General features: G+C 41.6%; 1 protein-coding gene across 2 annotated transcripts in view; it reads left to right on the forward strand.

Moving 5' to 3' along the window:
* The first annotated feature begins 7,907 nt into the window (after nt 1–7,907).
* Nucleotides 7,908–25,540, forward strand: part of LOC110528073 (F-actin-capping protein subunit beta isoforms 1 and 2) — a 32,212-nt gene continuing 14,579 nt past the window's right edge. For both annotated transcript variants that reach the window (XM_021609869.3, XM_021609870.3), the window contains exons 1-2: nt 7,908–8,082; nt 13,306–13,395. In XM_021609869.3, the coding sequence (XP_021465544.1) occupies nt 8,080–8,082; nt 13,306–13,395 (93 nt within the window). In that variant the 5' untranslated portion in view covers nt 7,908–8,079. The remainder of the gene's footprint in view (nt 8,083–13,305; nt 13,396–25,540) is intronic.

Here is a 25,540-nt window from a genome sequence, read left to right on the forward strand (position 1 = left end):
GTTCAAGGGGGCCGAATACTTTCGCAAGGCACTGTATATCACACATAACGTCATAGCGTCTTAAATGTCCCTCCTCCTCTCCGACAAGGACAAAGCTGCTTCAAAAGTCCATTCCCACCCACTAAAGCACATACATTACACACTATATCTGGATTATCTCCTGAAGTCTCACCACAGTTTATTACCACTTAGCTGACAGTTCCAGTCCCCCCCAGATACAGGAAACCTGGAGGGGCTCTCGCTGTCCTATTTTATCTCCACAGAGTTGTAGCTGGGTCTGTTCAAACATAGGTTAAGGATTCTCTTTGCTTACTTTCGGTACACACATACATTCCTTCATCGACAATGGTTATCATTTCTAATTGCCCCTTGTCCATGCTACATAACCTCTAATCCTAATGGTTAAGTTTCTGGGTAGAATTATTTAATCATTTATCTTAAACCTTGATAAAATATCTTAACAGATGACCAGTGAGATATACCTGCAGGAGCGCGTGCTACGGGTGGGTGTTGTTATGGTCACCAGTGAGCTGAGTTAGCATAGACTTTACCTAGCATAGACTTATAGATGACCTGGAGCCAGTGGGTCTGGTGACGAATATGTAGCGAGGGCCAGCCGAGTAGAGCATACAGGTCACAGTGGTGGGTGGTATAAGGTGCTTTGGTAACAAAACGGATGGCACTGTGATAGACTGCATCCAGTTTGCTGAGTAGAGTATTGGAAGCTATTTTGTAGATGACATCGCCGAAGTCGAGGATCGGTAGGATAGTCAATTTTACTAGGGTAAGTTTGGCGGCATGAGTGAAGGAGGCTTTGTTGCGAAATAGAAAGCCGATTCTAGATTTTATTTTGGATTGGAGATGTTTGATATGAGTCTGAGGTGGATCAGGGATCAGTGGATCAGTAGAGTTGGATCAGGGAATCAACCACAGTCTGCAGCATCCAGCCTCACCCTACTAGAATCTGGAGTCAAATGTCTACTGTTTGTTGATGATCTGGTGCTTCTGTCCCCAACCAAGGCGGGCCTACAGCAGCACCTAGATCTTCTGCACAGATTCTGTCAGACCTGGGCACTGTCAGTAAATCTCAGTCAGACAAAAATAATGGTGTTCCAAAAAAGGTCCAGTTCCCAGGACCATGAGTACAAATTCCATCTAGACAGTGATGCCCCAGAGCACACAAAAAACGATATATACCTCGGCCTAAACATCAGCACCACAGGTAACTTCCACAAAGCTGTGAACGAGCTGAGAGACAAGAATAGCCTTCTATGCCACGAAAAGGAACATCAAATTTGACATAACAAATAGGATCTGGCTAAAAATACTAGAATCAGTTATATAACCCATTGCCCTTTATGGTTGTGAGGTCTGGAGTCCACTCACCAACCAAGAATTCACAAAATGGGACAAACACCAAATGAGACTGCATGCAGAATCCTGCAAACAAATTCATCTGTGTACAATGTCAAACACCAAATAATGCAGAATTAGGCTGATTCCCTCTAATAATCAAAATCCTAAGCAAGCTGGTCCTGGGGCTCTGTTTACAAACACAAACAGACCCCACAGAGCCCCAGGACAGCAACACAATTAGACCCAACCAAATCATGAGAAAACAAAAAGATAATTAGTTAACACATTGGAAAGAATTAGAACTAGATTGCTATTTGGCCCAAAACAGAGAGTACACAGTGGCAGAATACCTGACCACCGTGACTGACTCAAAATTAAGGAAAGCTTTGACTATGTACAGATTCAGTGAACATAGCCTTGCTATTGAGAAAAGTTGCCGAAGGCAGACAAAATGAGGTGGAAATTGAGCTGCACTTCCTAACCTCGTGCCAAATGTATGACCATATTAGAGACAAATATTTCCCGCAGATTACACAAACACACAAAGAATTCAAAAACAAAACAAATTTGGATAAACTCCCATATCTAGTGGGTGAAATACCACGGTGTGCAATCACAGCAGCAAGATTTGTGATCTATTTCCAGTAGAAAAGAAGAACAAACACCATTGTAAATAGAACCTATATTTATGTTTATTTATTTTCCCTATTGTACTTGAACTATTTGCACATCATTACAACACTGTATATATACATACAGTGGGGCAAAAAAGTATGTAGTCAGCCACCAATTGTGCAAGTACTCCCACTTAAAAATATGAGAGAGGCCTGTAATTTTCATCATAGGTACACTTCAACTATGACAGACAAAATGAGGGGAAAAAATCCAGAAAATCACATTGTAGGATTTTTTTATGAATTTATTTGCAAATTATGGTGGAAAATAAGTCACCTACAATATATTTTTGTAAGGACTGACGCTGGACATGAGAAGCAGGTACGGGGAGTTAAACATTTAATAAAGAACGGACATGCAACAGAACAGGAACAGCGTCAGAAGTAGTTACACCAAAAATCCTGAAATTTCCATCCCTAACTATAACATTTTCCGACAAGATAGAACTGCCAAGGTGCTCCCGGGTGGCGCACTGGTTAAGGGCTGTGCCACCAGAGACTCTGGGTTTGCGCCCAAGCTCTGTCGTAACCGGCCACGACCGGGAGGTCCGCATGACTTTCAGGTCTGTGCCCACCTTTCCAGTAACAAGTTTCCCGCCGTTGCCGCTTGTTATAGACACCCTTCAGACCCCAGCTGTTCCCTGGACACCATATGTGAATTGATTAACCCCCATCTATTTTCAGAGTTCGTACTGTTAGGTGACCTAAACTGGGACATGCTTAACACCCCGGGCAGTCCTACAATCTAAGATAGATGTCCTCAATCTCACACAAATGATCAATGAACCTACCGGGTACAACCCTAAATCTGTAATCATGGGCACCCTCTTAGATATCATCCTGACCAACTTGTCCTCTAAATACACCTCTGCTGTCTTCAACCAGGATCTCAGCGATCACTGCCTCATTGCCTGCGTGCGTAACAGGTCCACGGTAAAAAAAAAACAACTCTGTCAAACGCTCCCTACAACAATTTAGCGAGCAGGCCTTTCTAATCGACCTGTCCCGGGTATCCTGGAAGGATTTTGACCTCATCCCATCAGTAGAGGATGCCTGGTTACTCCTTAAAAGTGCTTTCCTCGCCAATAAGCATGCCCCATTCAAAAAGAAGAACTAAGAACAGATATAGCCCTTGGTTCACCCCAGACTTGACTGCCCTTGACCAGCACAAAAACATCCTGTGGCGTTCTCATTAGCATTGAATAGCCTCCACGATATGCAACTTTTCAGGGAAGTCAGGAACCAATATACTCAGTCAGCTAGGAAAGCTAAGGCTAGCATTTTCAAACAGAATTTTGCATCCTGTAGCACTAATTCCAAAAAGTTTTGGGACACTGTAAAGTCCATGGAGAATAAGAGCAGACCCAAACTGTTATAGACCTATATCCATCCTGCCCTGCTTTCTAAAATCTTTGAATGCCAAGTTAACAAACAGATCACCGACCATTTCGAATCCCACCGTACCTTCTCCACGATGTAATCTGGTTTCCAAGCTGGTCATGGGTGCACCTCAGCCACGCTCAAGGTCCTAAATGATATCATAACCGCCATCGATAAAAGACAGTACTGTGCAGCCGTCTTCACCGACCTGGTCAAGGCTTTCGACTCTGTCAATCACCGCATTCTTATCGGCAGACTCGATAACCTTGGTTTCTCAAATGACTGCCTCTCCTGGATCACCAACTACTTCTCAGATAGAGTTGAGTGTGTCAAATCAGAGGGCCTGTTGTCCGGACCTCTGGCAATCTCTATGGGGGTACCACAGGGTTCAATTCTCAGGCCGACTCTTTTCTCTGTATCTATCAATGATGTCACTCTTGCTGCTGTTGATTCTCTGATCCACCTCTACGCAGACGACACCATTCTGTATACATCTGGCCCTTCTTTGGACACTGTGCTAACAAACCTCCAAACGAGCTTCAATGCCATACAAGACAGCTTCCGTGGCCTCCAACTGCATTTAAGAAATAGTAAAACTAAGTGCATGCTCTTCAACCGATTGCTGCCCGCACCCACCCGCCCGACTAGCATCACTACTCTGGACGGTTCTGACTTAGAATATGTGAACAATTTCAAATACCTAGGTGTCTGGTTAGACTGTAAACTCTCCTTCCAGACTCACATTAAGCATCTCCAATCCAAAATTAAATCTAGAATCGGCTTCCTATTTCGCAACAAAGCCTCCTTCACTCATGCTGCCAAACAAAGTTTAATTGTCACATGCGCCGAATACAACAGGTGTAGATCTTACAGTGAAATACTTACTTACAGGCTCTAACCAATAGTGCAAAAAAGGTATTAAGTGAACAATAGGTAGGTAAAGAAATAAAACAACAGTAAAAAGACAGGCTATATACAGTAGCGGTGTCACATTCTGACCTTAGTTCTTTTGTTATGTCTGTGTTTTAGTATGGTCAGGGCGTGAGTTGGGTGGGTTGTCTATGTTCGTTTTTCTATGTTGTGTTTTGTGTTTGGCCTGGTATGGTTCTCAATCAGAGGCAGGTGTCGTTAGTTGTCTCTGATTGAGAATCATACTTAGGTAGCCTTTTCCCACCTTTGTTTCGTGGGTGATTGTTTCCTGTTTTGTTGTTTGTGTCACCATTCAGGACTGTTTCAGTTTTCGTTTCCATTCACTTTGTTATTTTTGTATTGAGTCGTGTTCAGTTATTATTAAAGTATCATGGACACTTACCACCCTGCGTATTGATCCGATCCTTGCTACTCCTCCTCGGAAGAGGAGGAGGAAAGCCGTTACAAGCGGGGCTATAAAAGTAGCCAGGCTACATACAGACACCGGTTAGTCAGGCTGATTGAGGTAGTATGTGCATGTAGATATGGTTAAAGTGACTATGCATATATGCTGAACAGAGAGTAGCAGTAGCGTAAAAGAGGCGGTTGGTGGGTGGGACACAATGCAGATAGCCCAATTAGCCAACGTGTGGGAGCACTGGTTGGTCGGCCCAATTGAGGTAGTATGTACATAAATAGGTAGTATGTGCATGTAGATATAGTTAAAGTGACTATGCATATATGATAAACAGAAAGTAGCAGCAGTGTAAAAAGAGGGGTTGGGGGGGCACACAATGCAAATAGTCCGGGTAGACATTTTATTACCTGTTCAGGAGTCTTATGGCTTGGGGGTAAAAACTGTTGAGAAGCCTTTTTGTCCTAGACTTAGCACTCCGATACCGCTTGCCATGCGGTAGTAGAGAGAACAGTCTATGACTGGGGTGGCTGGGTGTCTTTGACCATTTTTAGGGCCTTCCTCTGACACCGCCTGGTGTAGAGGTGCTGTATGGCAGGCAGCATAGCCCCAGTGATGTACTGGGCCGTACGCACTACTCTCTGTAGTGCCTTGCAGTCAGAGGACGAGCAATTGCCGTACCAGGCAGTGATGCAACCCTCGTAAAACGGACTATCCTACCGATCCATGACTTTGGTGATGTCATTTACAAAGCCTCCAACATTCTACTCAGCAAACTGGATGTAGTCTATCACAGTGCCATTCGTTTTGTCACCAAAGCCCCATATTCTACCCACCACTGCGACCTGTATGCTCTCGTTGGCTGGCCCTCACTGCATATTCGTCGCCAAACCCACTGGCTCCAGGTTATCTATAAGTCTACGCTTGGTAATGCCCCACCTTATCTCAGCTCACTGGTCACCATAGCAACACCCACCCGTAGCACGAGCTCCAGCAGGTATATTTCACTGGTTATCCCCAAAGACACCACTTCCTTTGGCCGCCTTTCCTTCCAGTTTTCTGCTGCCAATGACTGGAACAAATTGCAAAAATCACTAAAGCTGTTGTCTTATATCTCCCTCTCTAACTTTAAGCATCAGCTGTCAGAGCATCTTACAGATCTCTGTACCTGTACACAGCCAATCTGTAAATAGCACACCCAACTACCTCATCCCCATATTGTTACTTATCCTCTTGCTCTTTTGCACCCCAGTATCTCTACTTGCACATCATCATATGCACATCTATCACTCCAGTGTTAATGCTAAATTGTAATTATTTCAACCACTATGGCCTATTTATTGCATCACCTCCCTATTCTTCTACATTTGCACACACTGTACATAGATTTTTGTATTGTGTTATTTACTGTACGTTTGTTTATGTGTAACACCGTGTTGTTGTTTTTGTCGCACTGCTTTGCTTTATCTTGGCCAGGTCACAGTTGTAAATGAGAACTTGTTCTCAACTGGCCTACCTGGTTAAATAAAGGTGACATTTAAAAAATGAAACATTTTAAAAAGACAGACGACAATCAATGCAGCAGCTAGGAACAGAGCTGGGGAACTGACAAGTCCAGGTGAGTCCAATAATTCGCTGATGAGCGTGATGAGGTAAGGCAGGTGTGCGTAATGATGGTGGCAGGAGTGCGTAATGCTGGGGTGCCTGGCGCCTTTGAGTGCCAGGGAAAGGGAGCGGGAGCAGGCGTCACAATTTCACTTGCTTTGGCAATGTAAACATATGTTTCCCATGCCAATAAAGCCCTTAAATTGAATGGAACTCTATACCATGCTCCATAAAACCACGTTGAATGTGACATAGTCCTACTTCCAATGTTGCAATGGTAAAACGTTTGATATAAATTTCACCTAAAGAAATCACTCTGCCTACTCTTAATTATTGCCTAGTATGTTAGCATGCATAACTCTTTTTTAACCAATTCTGTTAGCCTATATATCAACACACGTCACTCCTGTTTTAATCGCTTTGGTACAGTAGGCATCATGTCGCTTACCGATAATGTTGCTGAGATGCATACAACGTTTGAAAGGTCTATCATTTTCAACATAAGCCCACGTTAATGTATACTTTAACATTATATTATGTGAGCGAAACATACAAATAAAACATGAACAAATGTATAAAACATTTTCCTTATGATTTTTTTCGAGCACTAATGTTACTACAACAACAAAAATACTTAAATACATGTCATTTTGTCCTTGAAACATTTAATTGAAATATACTGTAGAATTCCATTCATCCCTATTTGTTATAAGAACAAATTCTTATTTACAAAGACAGCCTAACCCGGACAACACTGGGCCAATTGTGCACAGCCGTATGGGACTTCCAATCACAGCCAGTTGTAATACAGACTGGAATAGAACCTGGGTCTGTAGTGATGCCTCTAGCACTGAGATGCAGTTCCTTAGACCGCTGCACCACTGGTACTGCTCCTACAGGGGAGTGCCAATATGGCCGACCGCTGTCTTCAAAACCCTCTCAATGGCCAATACATTTTTTTTTAAATTAAAAAAAAAATATATATATATTTAAAAAAACAATTTTTATTATTCATAATACAAAAATCAACTTACATTGCTACATCAAACATGTCTAGCAAACCAAACACAGGTCAATGGCCAATACATTGCTTCTGTATTCCAGGGTTTGTATACATCATTGGTACCCCCTCCCCTACCCTCCCCTCCCCTCCCTCCTCTATCGCCCTCTTCTCGTCCCTCTGTTTATCTACTCTTTACCATTCACCACTCCTCTCCTTTCCATACTTGGCAATCCCTTACTTACTCCTCTCCGATTGGCTGTTTCAGAGAAGGAGTGGAGTGACCCGGACATGCAATCTCCGCTTTTTTCACCGTCTCTCTTCCTGTGTTTCCACTATTTACCACAGCCACAAAGGTCAGATTGGCCATATCGTAAAAATTCATGAAAAATAAAACGTCACTTTTGGTCTTAATTTAAGGTTATGGTTATTCACAACGTTATCAGTGTGGTTACGGTTAGGGTTACGTTTAAGATCAGGTAAAAACATTTTTTTTAATAGAAATGGGTGGGGCTTATAACTTTGTGACTGTGGTAAGTAGTGACGATCCCCCTTCCTGTACCCGGTTGAGGAAGTTAATTCGCTGACAGGGCTGGGTTCCGTGAGGGAGGCGAAAGAAACGTAATTTACATGGTGGGGATAAAAACAACAACAGTATAGAAGAACAAGTTGTGCAAGCACAATAAAACGTACGTGTAAAGCATATTTCCTCTCCGAGATCGTCACTGAGCGCCGCAGACATGGTAAGGCCGCGGAGACGAGCTGGAGGAATGGGTCGTTTTTGGTGGGGCTGCTAAGGGATATTAGCCAGCTAGCATGCCATCTGTCCTTTTATAGGAAGTGCTGTGTTACGTTTCGACAGAGGCATATACATTCATATACATTATCTGCCCACAGTTAGCTAAACGACCTAGCTATGAATATTACTCCGATTTTCATTGTTAACTAACTAGCCAGCTTGATGTTCCGCGCGCAGAATAAAGTTACAGGATGTTTTGGATTGAAAAACTAGTTCGGGGATTAAAGGGGTCTCGCTCTCGCTACCCCCTCTTCTTGCAGACACACACACCATGGTTAAAATAGTACAAGCGCTGGGTTGCCTGTCGCTAAAATCGGCCTGCTCCGCCCCTTCCCTCCTTTGGATTTCAGGCGACGTGTAAACCACAACTCAACTTTTCATTGACTTCAACAATGTGAATTACGTTCAGTAGCTTTTGTTGACTTTACTGTCAGTGTAAGTTTTTGTAGAACACGTTTAATAATGTAACTGAAATTGTTTCATGAAATAATTCACCAACATCCTTTCAATGTTAGGCATATTGTGGTGCACCTGACAAAATATATTCAACCACCATTGTCACGTGCATGGTAATTCAAATCAAATCAAAGTTTATTTGTCACGTGCTCGGAATACAACGGGTGTAGTAGACCTTACAGTGAAATGCTTACTTACAGGCTCTAACCAATAGTGCATAAAATGTATTAGGTGAACAGTAGGTAAGTAAAGAAATAAAACAGTGAAAAATAACAGTAGCAATTATTTTCTGACTATAGGCCTATATTATGGGGCAGGTAGCCTCGAGGTTAGAGCATTGAGCCAGTAAACAAAAGGTGGATTGTTCGAGTACCAGAGCTGACAAGTTGAAAACATTTTAACAAATATTTCACTGTGCCCTTGAGCAAGGCACTTAACTCAAATTACTCCAGGGATACTGTACAATGGTGACCCTAGCCATGACCCCACTTCCTGCAGGGGAGTTGGGATATGCAAAAAAACATTACCATTACACACTTGTTTATTATTATTTTAAACACTTGAAGTAATGTGACTGGCTTGTCACCAACAAATCTAACTAGCTACATTCACACCTCAAACTCCACTCTACTCCTTTTATGAATGTTTCACACTTGGAATGAAGGTCTAATACAATATAATGGAGAGCAGATTGCTTGTCTCCCCAGCCACCCGCTGACCTCATCCATCATGTTGGTCCATCCTCGCTGCTCTTTTCAGCCCCCGGGGCAGTTGGTCCGGCAGTGTTTACACTGAGACTAGGGCATTGGTAAACAGTGTCAGGGAGTGCAGGTGTAGTCTGAACAAGACTGATTCATCTGCCTAGAAACAACCCAAAAGTGTGAGAAGGGCATGCAGTACATGATCTGAAAACCTTGGCTGTGTTCGGGAGAAAGGAGACTGAAGTTTGTTTAGGGAAGGAATGCTTTTGTCTGTGTGATTCTCCTATAGCCAGCTGCTCTTCTCTGGCTTGTATCTACCTTGGTTTCATCTGATGACTTGGCATTTGATTTTGGATTTATTAGGATCCCCATTAGCCGACGCCAATGGTGACATCTAGTTTAACTGGGGTCTGACATGTATAACACGACATTCGGCAAGACTTTACAATTTACATACACATGTTAATGTTTTAAAATGTATCTATCAGTTACACATGTCAGTACATACACACAAGTAGGTCAAATGGGGGAGAGGTGTTGTGCTGTGAGATTTTGGTTTTTGAAACCAGGTTTTCTGCACTAGTGCTATATAAGATGGAAAGGAGTTCCATGCACTCGTGGCTCTGTATAATACTGTACGTTTCCATTAATTTGTTCTCGACCTGGGGACTGTGAAAAGACCCCTGGTGGCATGTCTGGTGGGGTAAGTGTGTGTGCTGTGTGTAAGTTGGCGACGCAAACAATTTGGAATTTCCTGCACATTCTTTCTTATAAAAACAAGTGACGCAGTCAGTCTTTCCTCAACTCTTAGCCAAGAGAGACTGACATGTGTAGTATTAATATTAGCCCTCTGATTACAATGAAGAGCAAGATGTGCCTCTCTGTTTTGGGCCAGCTGCAGCTTAACGAGGTCTTTCTTTGCTGCACTTGACTGGACAATATTCAAGATAAGATAAAACTAGAGCCTGCGGGGCTTGATTTGTGGAGTGGTGTCAAAAACGCCACAGCGGTCCGACCTCTATCTTTACAACCTTTGAATCTATATGTTTTGACCATGACAGTTTGCAATCTAAGGTGACACCAAGTCATTTAGTATCCTAAACTTGATCAACAGCCACACAATTCATTACCAGATTCAGCTGAGGTCCAGAATTTAGGGAATGATTTGTACCAAATACAATACTCTTAGTTTTAGAGATGTTTAGGACCAGTTTATTACTGGCCATCCATTCCAAAACAGACTGCAACTCTTTGTTAAGGGTTTCCTTAACTTCATTAGCTGTGGTTGCTGATGCGTATAAAATGAAAGACATTGAGTTGATTACTGGTATTCCTGTGAATTTGAATATTGTCATTGGTGTGTTTTTTGTTGTTGTTTGCGAATCAGATGTTGTTTATGAGAACCACCATGTGTTTTGACAGGTGTTCAGTTTGTTGTTTCTAGACTTTTAGGGCTTTAGGCTATATCTCAATTTGTTTTCTTTCCATCTCTTAAGATTAGTGTGTTGCTGCACTATTTATCAGTACTTACTAAAATTCTGTTACTTTTGTTTATTTAATTGGAATAGGACTACAGTCGGAACGGCGTTAAGTTCAAGTTGGATGAATATAAATTTGACTTCATTTGCTCCAGATTAGAGATTGACCAATTTATGATTTTTCAACGCTGATACCGATTAATGGAGGACCAAAAAAGGACGATACCGATTAAAAAAAAAATATATATATATATATATAAAAAAAAGACAATTACAACAATGCTCAATGAATAGTTTTTTTATTATAACTTAATATAATGCATAAATAAAATCAATTTAGTCTCAAATAATGAAACATGTTAAATTTGGTTTAAATAATGCAAAAACAGTTTTGGAGAAGAAAGCAAAAGTGCAATATGTGCCATGTAAAAAAGCTAATGTTTAAGTTCCTTGCTCAGAACATGAGAACATATGAAAGCTGGTGGTTCCTTTTACATGTGGTCAGCCTGCCACGCAGTCTCCTCGTGGAGTGCAATATAATCGGTGTCCAAAAATGCTGATTAACGATTCTTATGAAAACTTGAATATGGCCCTAATTAATTGGCCATGCCGATTAATCGGTCGACCTCTACTCCAGATATCTCAGTCCTGTACATTTCTCAGGGGTTTCATGTTGTGGCTGGCCTGTCGTTCCCTGCATGCTGATATCCTGATCACCATAGTTCAGAGAGGGATCACCCTCAGGGAAGTCTCTGCTAGGTGGTCCGCTAGCTTAGCTTCTCCCTATTAACAACAATCCTCTCTGTTCCACTGCTAGATCTCCTCAGTAATTGAACATACGGAGAGCTTGTGGAGGGACTGACGCCATGAATCAATCCGTGTTCATTCATCCTTCTTTCTGAAGTTCAGTTTAATCACATTTATTCATGTGCTTGTTTGACAAAGTTGTCTGTAATACAACACTTCACAAATGGGCCTGTATTCAAAAAGGCAAGCCTGAGCCCACAGCAGTCATCATAAAAACAATAAAAAAAGAGGCACATTTTCTTCTCTCCTCTCCGCTCCGGACTGCATGTGCTGCCATAGAAATAGAATAAATATAATGGATGTCCCCATTAAAATCAATGATGGCATAATGGGTGGACTGGCGGCCTTTGCGAGTGTACCCATAGGAGCAAAGCAGGAAGTAAAAGCAGGAAGTGTACCCATCCATGCTGTGATTTGTTGATTTAACTCCACTGCATTGGAAAAAAACATTGCATGAGCCACAGTTAAAGGTATACTCAGTGAATTGCCATTGCCATGAGCAGCACAGCAGATATTGAGATGCGTGAGATGCAACACCTCTCTCACACAGTCACACACAGTATCTGGGCATGTGCATTTTTAGTCTCAACCATAACTGTCGGTTCTATGGTAATTGTGCCAGTAAGAGCAGAGTATTGTAATGGATACTCATTCTCCACAAATTAGTATTTTAAATGTTATTAAAATTCTTTCCTCACAAAGGTTTGTACTCAGTTTTATAGCAGAGGCAGTGGAGTGAATCGTTCACATCCTTTTGGTATAGGTTTAGTCACATTTTCAGTTGATGGGAACTGTTCTCTTCATTTATGAGCTCTCAAGCAATCAAATAATTTACATAGACTTAAAATAATGTTGACCTTTCTAGATGCCATAAAATGACGGGCCTGTATCAATAACTGGAGGCTCCACAGCATTGCCTTATATGGTAACCAGTCAATCTGTCTTCTAACTACCATGGTTGCAAAATGTTTTTCACGTTTGACCCTGTCTAAAGCGTTGAGTTTTTAGCCAGGGCCCAGTTGTAGATTTAGACACTCCCCTAAAGGAATCTACCATGTGTTGTAAAGTTGCCTAGTGTACTAGATAGGCCTATCACATGCTCAACGAGGCTATTTAGGGGCAAATCCAGAACTTCCTCTCTCATGCCACTTAGTTTTTCTTTGATAAAGGCTGTTACTGAAACCATGAGCAGCTAGTTCCATGACCTATGTAATCTTAGGATGCAGTGAGTGTATGGCTATTGTTGTCAGGGTGTGAATGTTCTCTACATACCCTAGTCACGGCCTGGCTCGGCTCTGTCGTATCTACCGTAAGAATGTAACATGCATCCATCTCTGGCTGCCTCCTCATTCTGCTGGGGCTGTGTGGAAGGCCGGGAACTTTTTTGGCTCTGTGGTCAATTCAATCTATTTTGGTTGATTTAAATGCAGACAGTGATGGGGATGCATTTTAAACCAAAACACTTTAAAGTTAATTTAATCTCCTTTTAAAAGATTCATGAAAATCAACTGTGAACAGTCAACTTCTTATATTCCAAGACCAGCTTAAACTGTTGAGACTCTTTCTGCAGGGTTGAACTTGGCAAGGATCAAGTTAATTTCTCTTGTAAAATAAAAACAATTGACAAAGGGCAAGTGCAACTTGCTTTTAGACTTTCTTTTGCAGAACTATACATTTTGTGTTGGAATGTGTATCAAAAGCTGACTCTTATTTTGTGTGTTTCAGAATGACCAGCAGCTGGACTGTGCTCTGGACCTGATGAGGCGTCTTCCTCCCCAGCAGATCGAGAAGAATCTCAGTGACCTCATCGACCTGGTGAGTCTCCAGCAGAAGACAACCTTATAGGGAGGGGCACTCAACTGTACGACACTTACAAATGACCTGATGATTGGCGGGAAAAAAAATGATAATTAGACAATTGTGGGAGCTGTTTTATTAGACTTCAGTGCAGCTTTTGACATTATCGATCATAGTCTGCTGCTGGAAAAACAACCTGTTTATTTGGCTTTACATCAACTCTTGATCCATGATATAGCAGAGATCTGTCTAATGGAAGCGCCTCCAACATAATCAAGTCTGTAGTTGCAGCGAACTGAAAAGAGGAGTGACCCAGGGATGTGTGTGCTTTTGGGACCTTTAACAGAAAGTGACTGGCAGAATGGGTGTTGTATGTGGAGGATGAGGGCTGCAGTAGGTATCTCAGATAGGGGGGAGTGAGGCCTAAGAGGGTTTATAAATATCCTTCAACCAGTGGGTCTTGCGATGGGTACATAGACAACCAGTTTACAGAGGTGTATAGAGCGCAGTGATGTGTCCTATAATTAGCATTGGTGGCAAATCTGGTGAGGAACATCTAGCCACACGAGCACCCTTGCCTGCCGAGCTATTAATTATGTCTCTGTAATCAAGTATAGGTAGGATGGTCATCTGAATCAGGGTTCGTTTGGCAGCTGGGGTGAGAGAGGTGCGATTATGATTGAGGAAACCAAGTCTATACTCCCAAGTACTTGTATGAAATGACTACCTCAAGCTCTAAACACTCAGAGGTAGTAGTCACACCGGTGGGGAGAGGGGCATTCTTCTTACCAAACCACATGACCTTTGTTTTGGAGGTGTTCAGAACAAGGTTAAGGACAGGGAAAGCTTGTTGGACACTAAGAAAGCTTTGTTCTGGAGCGTTTAACACAATATCTGGGGAGGTACCAGCTGAGTATAAGACTATATCAGCTGCATATACATGGATGAGCGCTTCCTACTGCCTGAGCTATGTTCATGTAAATTGATAAGAGAGTCGGGCCTAGGATCGAACCTTGGGGTACTCCCTTGGTGACAGTCATGGGCAGAGACAGCAGAGGTGCTGACTTTATACACTGCACTCTTTGAGAGAGTTAGTCAGCAAACCAAGCAATTGGAACCTCCCCAGAGAGGAGAGGGGCTCGGCGATGATGGGGGCTGCAACTTTAAAGAAGAAAGGATCTGACCCAGATGGTTTTTGGGGTCAAGTTAAGGAGCTCCTTTAGCACCTCCGACTCAGTGACCGCCTACACGGAAAAACTTTGTAACAGGTCAGGGGGCAAAGAGGGAGGCGCATCAGGGCTAGTCGCATTAGAAGGGCTGGGAGATTAGGAAATGTTGGACAGACAAGGAGGCATGGCTGAGTCAAATAGGAATCCTGACTTAATGAAGTGGTGATTAGAGCTCAGCCATGTGGTTGTTACTGACAAGGAGCAGATCAACAGGTTAAAGAACAATTTTTAAGGCCTGAGACCATTGAGACGTGGATTGTGCATGTGTGCCATTCAAAAGGTAAATGGGCAAGACAAAAGATTGCCTTTGAACGGGGTATGGTAGTAGGTGCCAGTGTTCCTAATGTTTGGTGTAGTCCATCTATATAAATGCACCATTTGTAAACAATCAAGATGAAGTTGTTTGATGATTCATTTGTTTAATGAAAGTGCTGCTGCGGGAGCTTATGCCTGATTGCCTGTTAAGCAATTCAAGGACATTAATAAACACTTGGAACATTTTATATATATTAATTTAAGTTTGTCAGTAATGTGTTGGCTACTGCAGTAGCCTATGTGTAGACCTATAACCTATTGTCTGTCTGGTTTGCAAGGAGTGGTTTTTGAATGGCACAATTTATTTTACCTACAATTTTCTCAAGTAAAGCAGAAAAGTATCAGATTTGTTTAAACTTCCTTTTTGATTAGTCTCTTGCAATTGTTCTCTCTCATGTATTGCTGTACAATGTTTTTAATAAGGCTATTCGCAAACAACTTTCTGAGTGGGAACTCCGTTAGGCCTATAGATTCATTCAATGGTTGATCACGAAATAGTAGGCTATTCCTAGACCAACAAGTCACATTCAAATAGATTGGGGAGAAAGAGAAACTTTAAAAACATTTTTTTTTTACAATAAGCCAGACAACGGAGTGTCCGCTGCAAAAGGTCCATGATCATCCGACATAGGAGGGGCGAGAAACACACGTTAGGGCCAAGGAACACACGTTAGGGCCAATCTGGCATTTTGCGCTGCTTTGGTGATCTCCTTTTTCTACAATCTACATTGTTCTATTGCATTATGTTAGTCTGACTACCACACAGTACCAGTCAAAAGTTTGGACACCTACATGTTAATTTTCTTAATGTTTTGCTATTTTCTACATTGTAGCATAATACTGAAGACATCAAAACTATGAAATAACGCATATGGAATCATGTAGAAACCAAAAGTGTTAAATAAATCAAAATATATTTGAGATTCTTTGAAGTAGCCACCTTGATGACAGCTTTGCACACTCTCGGCATTCTCTCAACCAGCTTTACCTGGAATGCTTTTCCATGAGTTCCCACAAATGCTGAGCACTTGTTGGCTGCTTTTCCTTCACTCTTTGGTCCAACTCATTCCAAACCATCTCAATTGGGTTGAGGTTGGTTGATTGTGGAGCCCAGGTCATCTGATGCAGCACTCCATCACTATCCTTCTTGGGTACATAGCCCTTACACAGCCTGGAGGTGTGTTGGGCCATTGTCCTGTTGAAAAACAAATTATAGTCCCACTAAGCGCAAACCAGATGGGATGGTGTATCACTGCAGAATGCTGTGTTAGCCATGCTGGTTAAGTGTGCTTTGAATTGTAAGTAAATCACTGACAGTGTCACCAGAAAAGCACTCCCACACCATCACACCTCCTCCCATGCGTCACGGTGGGAACCACACATGCAGAGATCATCTGTTCACCTACTCTGCGTCTCACAAAGACACGGTTAGAACCAAAAATCTCATGTGGACTCATCAGACCATAGTACAGATTTCCATCGGTCTAATGTCCATTGCTCGTGTTTCTTGGCCCAAGCAAGTCTCTTCTTCTTATTGGTGTCCTTTAGTAGTGGTTTCTTTGTAGCAATTTGATCTTGAAGCCCTGATTCATGCAGTCCCCTTTGAACAGTTGATGTTGAGATGTCTGTTTCTTGAACTCTGAAACATTTATTTGAGGCTGCTAACTCAAATGAACTTATCCTCTGCAACAGAGGTAATTCTGTGTCTTCCTTTCCTGTGGCGGTCCTCATTAGAGACTGTTTATCATGGTGCTTGATGGTTTTTGCGATTGCAAATTTTTTTTGGTATTGACTGAGCTTCAAATCTTAAAGTAATGGACTGTCGTTTCTCTTTGCTTATTTGAGCTGTTCTTGCCATAATATGGATTTGGTCTTTTCCCAATGTAGTGCTATCTTCTGTATACCACCCCTACCTTGTCACAACACAACTGACTGTTCGAACTCATTAAGAAGGAAATAAATTCCACAAATGAACCTTTAACAAGGCACACCTGTTAATTGAAATGCATTCCAGGTGACTACCTCATGAAGCTGATTGCGAGAATGCCAAGAGTGTGCAAAGCTGTCATCAAGGCAAAGGGTGGCTATTTCGAAGAATATATATATATATATGAGAATAGTAAATATGAAGAAATACCCTGGAATGAGTAGGTGTGTCCAATTTGACTGGTACTGTATGTATTTAACTTATGGTATGGCAAATGAGGAATAGGCCATTTGCTGATGTCATCACCATCAATGATGGCTGTTGAACATCGTCGATAGAAGATCCAATCGTAAAATCGCTCAGCCTTAGTTTTATTGCAACTGGACTACTGCCCGGTCAAGTGTCACGGAGGGACACAGGCAAAGTTGGCCCAGAACAGAGAAGCACGGCTGGCCCTTAAATGTACACGGAGAGCTAACATCAATAACATGCATGTCAATCTCTCCTGGGTCAAAGTAGAGGAGAGAGTGACTGCATCACTACTTGTCTTTGTGAGAGGTATTGACATGTTGAAAGCACGGCGCTGTCTGTTCAAACGACTAGCTCACTGCTCTGACACCCACAAGACATGCCTCCAGGGGTCTCTTCACAGTCCACAAGACACTGCAAAACTCACAGTACTACATGGAACTCAATTCTGCATCAAGTAACTCAAGCAAGCAGTAAAAAAAACCTACACCTTATGGAACAACGCTGACTGTGAAGAGACGTATACGCTAACACACACACTTTATTGTTGTAATATTGTTTTATTGTGGTTTAACATTTTGTATTGTAGAGGTGTCGTATGATGAACACTTTTTTTAAAATTATTTTTTGTGATATAATTGCCTTTTTTTTGTTTGGACTCCATGACGAGTAGCCTGCTGCCTTGGCAGCAGCTAATGGGCATCCTTAATAAATAACAATAAAAACCACTCAGTCATATACACACTGACATGACCTCACCCATGCAAATCTGAGTGCTCCACAGAGAAACAAATAATCTGTCTACATTACAAATATATACTGAACAAAAATATAAATGCAACAATTTTTACGTTTTTACTGAGTTAAAGTTCATATAAGGGAATCAGTTAATTGACGTAAATTCATTGGACCTTAATCCAGGCCTGGGCAATTATGTTCCATGGAGGGCCACATTAGAATATATTTTTGTCTTCGTGGGCCAGAATCATATTACATTATATCTACTGTAAGTCATGTCCTGATATGCTACTTATTTTCCTTAACATGCACAGAAATAAACCACATCCATGTTCTACTTTTGGTAGATATTTTCTTTATTAAATATGCAATGAACTACACAGAGGGAAAAGACTGAAAGATCGATAAGCTCAAGTTGCAGGTCAGTGGGAGCGTTATCCACATTGAAGGTGAAAGGAGAGGAAACCAGCAGCATGATATTTTCCAACACTTTGAAAGCCTCAAAACAACAAACTCACAGTTCAAAGCATGCAGCAGCGATTTTCTATACTTCTCCCACTGGTTGTCTGATAGGGAACATACTAGTAGGGGATGGAAGGTGTGGGTTTGTTGGCTTCTACTTGGTGGGTCAGGAAGAGTAATTTCCCCTTGAAGGCTTTGACAAGGCTCTACATCTGATGTGCAAAAAAAGCCCTTCCCTTGTTTCGAATTCAGTTCATTCATGAGGGCCATGATGTCCACGGTGAAGGCAAAATCAGCCAACCATTCTTTCTTGCAGTTGAGGGAAATCCACATTTTCCTTTCATTTGCAAAAACTCAGCAATCTCCGACTTCAGGTCCCAGACCTTTTTTTTTTAAGCATCTTCCCAAAACCATCTCACGTTTGTGTGGTAGGGGAGATCTGCATGATCCGACTGTCTTCCAACAGTGGGACAAACTGCTTGTGGTTTAAAGATGTTGCTCTTATGAAGTTTACTACTTTAGTGACTGAATCCACAACATGGCTAATTTTCAGAACACATTTACAGAACACCACCTGATGAATAATGCAATGCATGGAAATCATTTTCTGATCTGGGTTCAACTCAGCTACTTGATCTTATGTCCTTTTCAAAAGGCAAACATGTTTTCCTGTCAAGTTTGGGAACCATCAGTAGTCACACTGGATAACTTTTCAAAACCCCGTACCAGCTTTGCCACACACTTATTAACCTCCCTTATCTCTCCCTGTGGTTGTGCTCTTCATTGACTGCACTGAAGCAAGCTCCTCTGTAATTTCAAAGTCTGGGGTTATGCCTCGTAAGAATATTAACAACTGCGTCATGTCACGTGCATCACTAATCTCATCCAGGGCCAAGGAAAAATATGTGAAATCCTCGTCTTTCAACTGTTCCATATTCTCTGTCCTCAACTCTTCGTCTTGACAGGGAAACATTTTCAAACAGCTCTTTCTTGTCATGGCAAAGTATTGCTGCAGAGTCCATTTAAACATTCTTTAACGAATTTGCCCTCAGCAACTGGGTTGCTGTGTTTAGCAATTTTGGGACAGTACATAGCTAGTTCTCGCAATTCCGTTGTTTACTAAATGCAGTTTTGTGAAAGGTCCTTGCTGCTTTTGCAACTGAGAAAGCAACTCTCTTGGTGCACTTTCCTTCTGCTCAGAAGCCATATTCCTATATTTTTCAGCATGCTTCATCAGGAAGTGTCAGGACAAGTTGTAGTCTTTCAAGACAGCAATGCGGTCTTTGCACTAGAGGTCTACCGATTTTTAATCGGGCAGATTTCAAGTTTTCATAACAATCGGGAATCGGCATTTTTGGGTGCTGATTATGGCTGATGTACATTGCAATCCACGATTACTGCGTGGCAGGCTGACCATCTGTTAGGCGAGTGCAGCATCAAAATGACCTTGTGGCTGCAAGGAGCCAAGGTAAGTTGCTAGCTAGCATTAGACTTATCTTATAAAAAAACAAATCTTTATTTTATTTTACCCCCTTTTCTCCTCATAGTATCCAATTGTTAGTAGTTACTATCTTGTCTCATCGCTACAACTCCCGTACGGGCTCGGGAGAGACGAAGGTCGAAAGCCATGCATCCTCCGATACACAGCACAACCAAGCCGCACTGCTTCTTAACACAGCGTGCATCCAACCCGGACGCCAGCCGCACCAATGTGTCAGAGGAAACACCGTGCACCTGGACCTCCCGGTTGCGACAGAGTGCGAACCCACAGCTAGCACTCATTTTAACCCCTCTGGTACCAGTGGGACGCTCCACCTCGACAACAGCCAGTGAAATTGCAGGGCGTCAAATTCAAAACAACAGAAATCCCATAATTAAAATTCCTCAAACATAGAAGTATTTTAAAGATAAACTTGTTGTTAATCCCACCACAGTGTCCGATTTCAAAAAGGCTTTACGATAAAAGCAGAAAAACACAGCCATTTTTCCAGCCAAAGAGAGGAGTCACAAAAATCAGAAATAGAGAGCGAATGAATCACTAACCTTTGATCTTCATCAGATGACACTCCTAGGACTTCATCTTACACACTACATGTATGTTCGATAAAGTTAATATTTGTATCCAAAAATCTCAGTTTACATTGGCGCGTTGTGGTCAGAAATGCATTGTCCGAAACAAACATCTGGTGAAAGTGCAGAGAGCCACATCAAATGACAGAAATACTCATCATAAACATTGATAAACTATACAAGTGTTATTCATGGAAATATAAACTTCTCCTTAATGCAACCGCTGTCAGATTTCAAAAACGCTTTACGGCGAAATCACACTTTGCGATTATGTTAGGTCTGCACCTAGCCACAGAAATGCATACAGCCATTTTCCAGCCAGGGAGAGTGTCACAAAAGTCAGAAATAGCATTAAAATTAGTCACTTACCTTTGAATCCCAGTTTGACAATAACTGACTGATTAGTTCCATAAAGTCCATTTATGTCCAAATAGCCACTTGTTGTTAGCATGTTCAGCCCAGTAATCCATCTTCATGAGGCGTGAGCACTTCGTCCAGACAAAAACTCAAAGTTTCGTTACAGGTCGTAGAAACAAGTCAAACGATGTATGGATTCAATCTTTAGGATGTTTTTAACATAAAACATCAATAATGTTCCAACTGGAGAATTCCTGTCTGAAGAAAAGCACTGGAACGAGAGCTAACTCTGTCGGGAGCGCGCGTCTTGAGCCTGAGACACTCTGCCAGACCACTGACTCAAACAGGTCTCCTTTATAGCAGAAGCCTGAAACAAGTTTCTAAAGATGGTTGACATCTAGTGGAAGCCTTAGGAAGTGCAAATTCACTCCACAGACACTGTATTCGGTAGACCAAGCTTTGAAAAACTACAAACCTCAGATTTCCCACTTCCTGGTTGGATTTTTCTCAGGTTTTCGCCTGCCATATGAGTAATGTTATACTCACAGACAACACTAGGAAGTTTCTAAAACTGTTTGAATGATTTCTATCCAATAATAATATGCATATATTAGCATCTGGGACAGAGTAGGAGGCAGTTCACTCTGGGCACGCTATTCATCCAAAAGTGAAAATGCTGCCCCCTATCCCAAAAGAGTTTTAATATGGTAGAATCCGGAAACTATCATTTTGAAAACAAAATCTTTATTTCAGCGAAATACGGAACGGTTCCGTATTTTATCTAACATTTTGTCTAAGTCTAAATATTGCTGTTACATTGTACAACCTTCAATGTTATGTCATAATTACATAAAATTCTGGCAAATTAGTTCGCAACGAGCCAGGCGGCCCAAACTGTTGCATATATCCTGACTCTACGTGCAATGAACACGAGAAGTGACACAATTTCACCAGGTTAATATTGCCTGCTAACCTGGATTTCTTTTAGCTAAGGTTTAAAAATATATACTTCTGTGTATTGATTTTTAAGAAAGGCATTGATGTTTATGGTTAGGTACAGTCGTGCAACGATTGTGCTTTTTTTTTCTTGCAAATGTGCTTTTGTAACATCATCCCCCGTTTGGCGAAGTTGGCTGCCTTGTTAGGAAGAAATAGTCTTCACACAGTTCGCAACGAGCCAGGCGGCCCAAACAGCTGCATATACCCTGATTCTGTTGCAAGAGAAGTGACACAATTGACCTAGTTAAAATAAATTCATGTTAGCAGGCAATATTAACTAAATATGCAGGTTTAAAAATATATACTTGTGTATTGATTTTAAGAAAGGCATTGATGTTTATGGTTAGGTACACGTTGGAGCAACGACAGTCCTTTTTCGCGAATGCGCACTGCATCGATTATATGCAACGCAGGACACGCTAGATAAACTAGTAATATCATCAACCATGTGTAGTTAACTAGTGATTATGATTGTTTTTTATAAGATAAGTTTAATGCTAGAAACTTACCTTGGCTTCTTACTGCATTCACGTAACAGGCAGGCTCCTCGTGGAGTGCAATGAGAGGCAGGTGGTAAGAACATTGGACTAGTTAACTGTAAGGTTGCAATATTGAATCACAAGGTAAAAATCTGTCGTTCTGCCCCTGAACAAGGCAGTTAACCCACCGTTCCTAGGCCGTCATTGAAAATAAGAATGTGTTCTTAACTGACTTGCCTAGTTAAATAAAGTTGTAAAAAAATAATTTAAATGGCCTAATTGGTGTCCAAAAATACCGTTTTCCGATTGTTATGAAAACTTGAAATCGGCCCTAATTAATCGTCCATTCCGATTAATCGGTCGCCCTCTAGTGTGTTATCATGCTGAAACATGGGGTGATGGCAGCGGATGACTGGCACGACAATTGGCCTCAGGATCTCGTCATGGTATCTCTGTGCATTCAAATTGCCATCAATAAAATGCAAATGTGTTTGTTGTCCGTAGCTTATGCCTGCCCATATCATAACCCCACCGCTGCCATGGGGCACTCTGTTCACAACGTTAACATCAGCAAACCGCTCACGACGCTGTACACATGGTCTGCAGTTCTGAAGCCGGATGGATGTACTGCCAAATTCTCTGAAAGGACAGAGGTGGCTTATGGTAGAGAAATTAACATTAAATTCTCTGGCAACAGCTCTGATGGACATTCCAGCAGTCAGCATGCCAATTGCATGCTCCCTCAACTTGAGACATCTGTGGCATTGTGTGACAACTGCACATTTTAGTGGCCTTTTATTATCCCCAACACAAGGTACACCCGTGTAATGAATATGCTGTTTAATCAGCTTCTTGACATGGTGGATGGATTATCTTGGCAAAGGAGAAGGGTTATGCCCAATGCCGTCGGGTACACCAAATAAAAATGTAATTCACATTTTTAAATATAATTGTTTTAATGTTTTTCACATTTTAAAACGGTCCTTTTTATATTTTACAAGGGGGCTATAATTTTTTTTAGCCTTTCTTGCCTGAGTAGCGCTCGTTTCATTGACAAAAATAAAATGAAACCATCTAGTGTTCAGCGAAATAACACAATGTCAAATTAACATCCAATCACATTAACCGTTACTCTTTCGCGGGACTTCATCTAACTGTCTGTATGTAGCCAAACGTAGCTGCTGCTCATTCTGTTTGCTCGAAAAATTGATAAATGGTTTTTAAAAAAAGTATGGCTCACGCTCATAGACACATACCAGCTCTACTGGTAGCAGTACTACCAAACATCCACCATTAAAAACCATGAACCATGATGCACTACATTTTGATTTGGGGTTCACTTGTATTGGGAGTAGTGCCTTTCCTCAGCCACAGTGTGTTTATAGTACTTTTGCACATTTACACATCTCACAACTTGATGAAACCTTCACTTTTGCGCAGACATTTTAGAAACAAAACATGGCAATTTGAAAACTAAGCCACAGGAGTTTTTTTGGAGTGAGATTTAAGATGACTTTCGAGTACTAAGACATGTATAAAAACAACCGATACCATTTAATAAGAATGGCTAGGAGTGGCTAGGACAGGCAAGCCCTATACTATTGTGAAGGACTTACAGTTGAAGTTAACATGCACCTTAGCCAAATACATTTAAAATCAGTTTTTCACAATTCTTGACATTTTAATCCAAGTAAAAATTCCCTGTTTTAGGTTAGTTGGGATCACCGCTTTATTTCAAGAATGTGAAATGTCAGAATAATAGTGGAGAGATTTTATTTCAGCTTTGATTTTTTTCATCACATTACCAGTGGGTCAGAAGTTTACATACACTCAATTAGTATTTGGTAGCATTGCCTTTAAATTGTTTAACTTGGGTCAAACATTTTGGGTAGCCTTCCACAAGCTTCCCACAATAAGTTGGCCGAATTTTGGCCCATTCCGCCTGACCGAGCTGGTAACTGAGGTCAGGTTTGTAGGCCTCCTTGCTCGCACACGCTTTTTCAGTTCTGCCCACAAATTCTTCTATAGGATTGAGGTTAGGGCTTTGTGATGGCCACTCCTCAATACCTTGACTTTGTTGTCCTTAAGCCAGTTTGCACAACTTTGGAAGTATGCTTGGTTATTGTCCATTTGGAAGACCCATTTGCGACCAAGCTTCAACTTCCTGACTGATGTCTTGATGTTGCTTCAGTATATCCACATAATTTTCCTTCCTTGTGATGCCATCTATTTTATGAAGTGCACCAGTCCCTCCTGCAGCAAAGCACCCCCACAGCATGATGCTGCTACCCCCGTGCTTCATGGTTGGGATGGTGTTCTTCGGCTTGCCAGCCTCCCCCTTTTCCTCCAAACATAACAATGGTCATTATGGTCAAACAGCTGTATTTATGTTTTCAGGTGATGTCGATATAGGAATCGTTTTACTGTGGCTACTTTTGTACCTGTTTCCTCCAGCATCTTCACAAGGTTCTTTGCTGTTGTTCTGGAATTGATTTGCACTTTCGCACCAAAGTACGTTCATCTCTAGGAGACAGAATGCGTCTCCTTCCTGAGCGGTATGACGGCTGCGTGGTCCCATGGTGTTGTATACTATTATTTGTATAGATGAACGTGGTACCTTCAGGCGTTTGGAAATTGCTCCCAAGGATGAACCAGACTTGTGGAGGTCTACAATTAATTCATTTTTTCCTGAGGTCTTGGCTGGTTTCTTTTGATTTTCCCATGATGTCAAGCAAAGAGGCACTGAGTTTGAAGGTAGGCCTTGAAATACAGGTACACCTCCAATTGACTCAAATGATGTCAATTAGCCTGACAAGCTTCTAAAGCCATGACATTTTCTGGAATTTTCCAAGCTGTTTAAAGGCACAGTCAACTTAGTGTATGCAAACTTCTGACCCACTGGAATTGTGATACAGTGAAATAATCTGTCTGCAAACAATTGTTAGAAAAATTACTTCCATGCCCTGCCTCCAGTCCACTTACCGATATCTGAACGAGAGCCTCACTGAAATTGTAACTACGGGACTATAAATTTGGTAACCACTGGTGTAGATGAATACTTAACATATTTACATTGTAGCGGTATTTATTAGAGAGGGGTAAAGGAAAGCTTTTGTTCGGGCGCCAGGCAGGTATTAACCATGCCGAAAGGAAAAGAGTAGAATAGAAAGAACCACTACCAGACCCACACACATCAGCAGAAGAGACTGCCTAGAGTGTAGCCTGTTTACCAGATAGCCAGTGGAGAGAAAAGAGAATACACACCATATAAAACCCACATCACAGCACAGGGGTAACCCAAACAAGAATACCTCATACAATAATACTAATACTAATAA

This window comes from Oncorhynchus mykiss, chromosome 7 (assembly GCF_057628025.1).
Source record: "Oncorhynchus mykiss isolate SJ-2025 chromosome 7, ASM5762802v1, whole genome shotgun sequence".
NCBI lineage: Eukaryota > Metazoa > Chordata > Actinopteri > Salmoniformes > Salmonidae > Oncorhynchus > Oncorhynchus mykiss.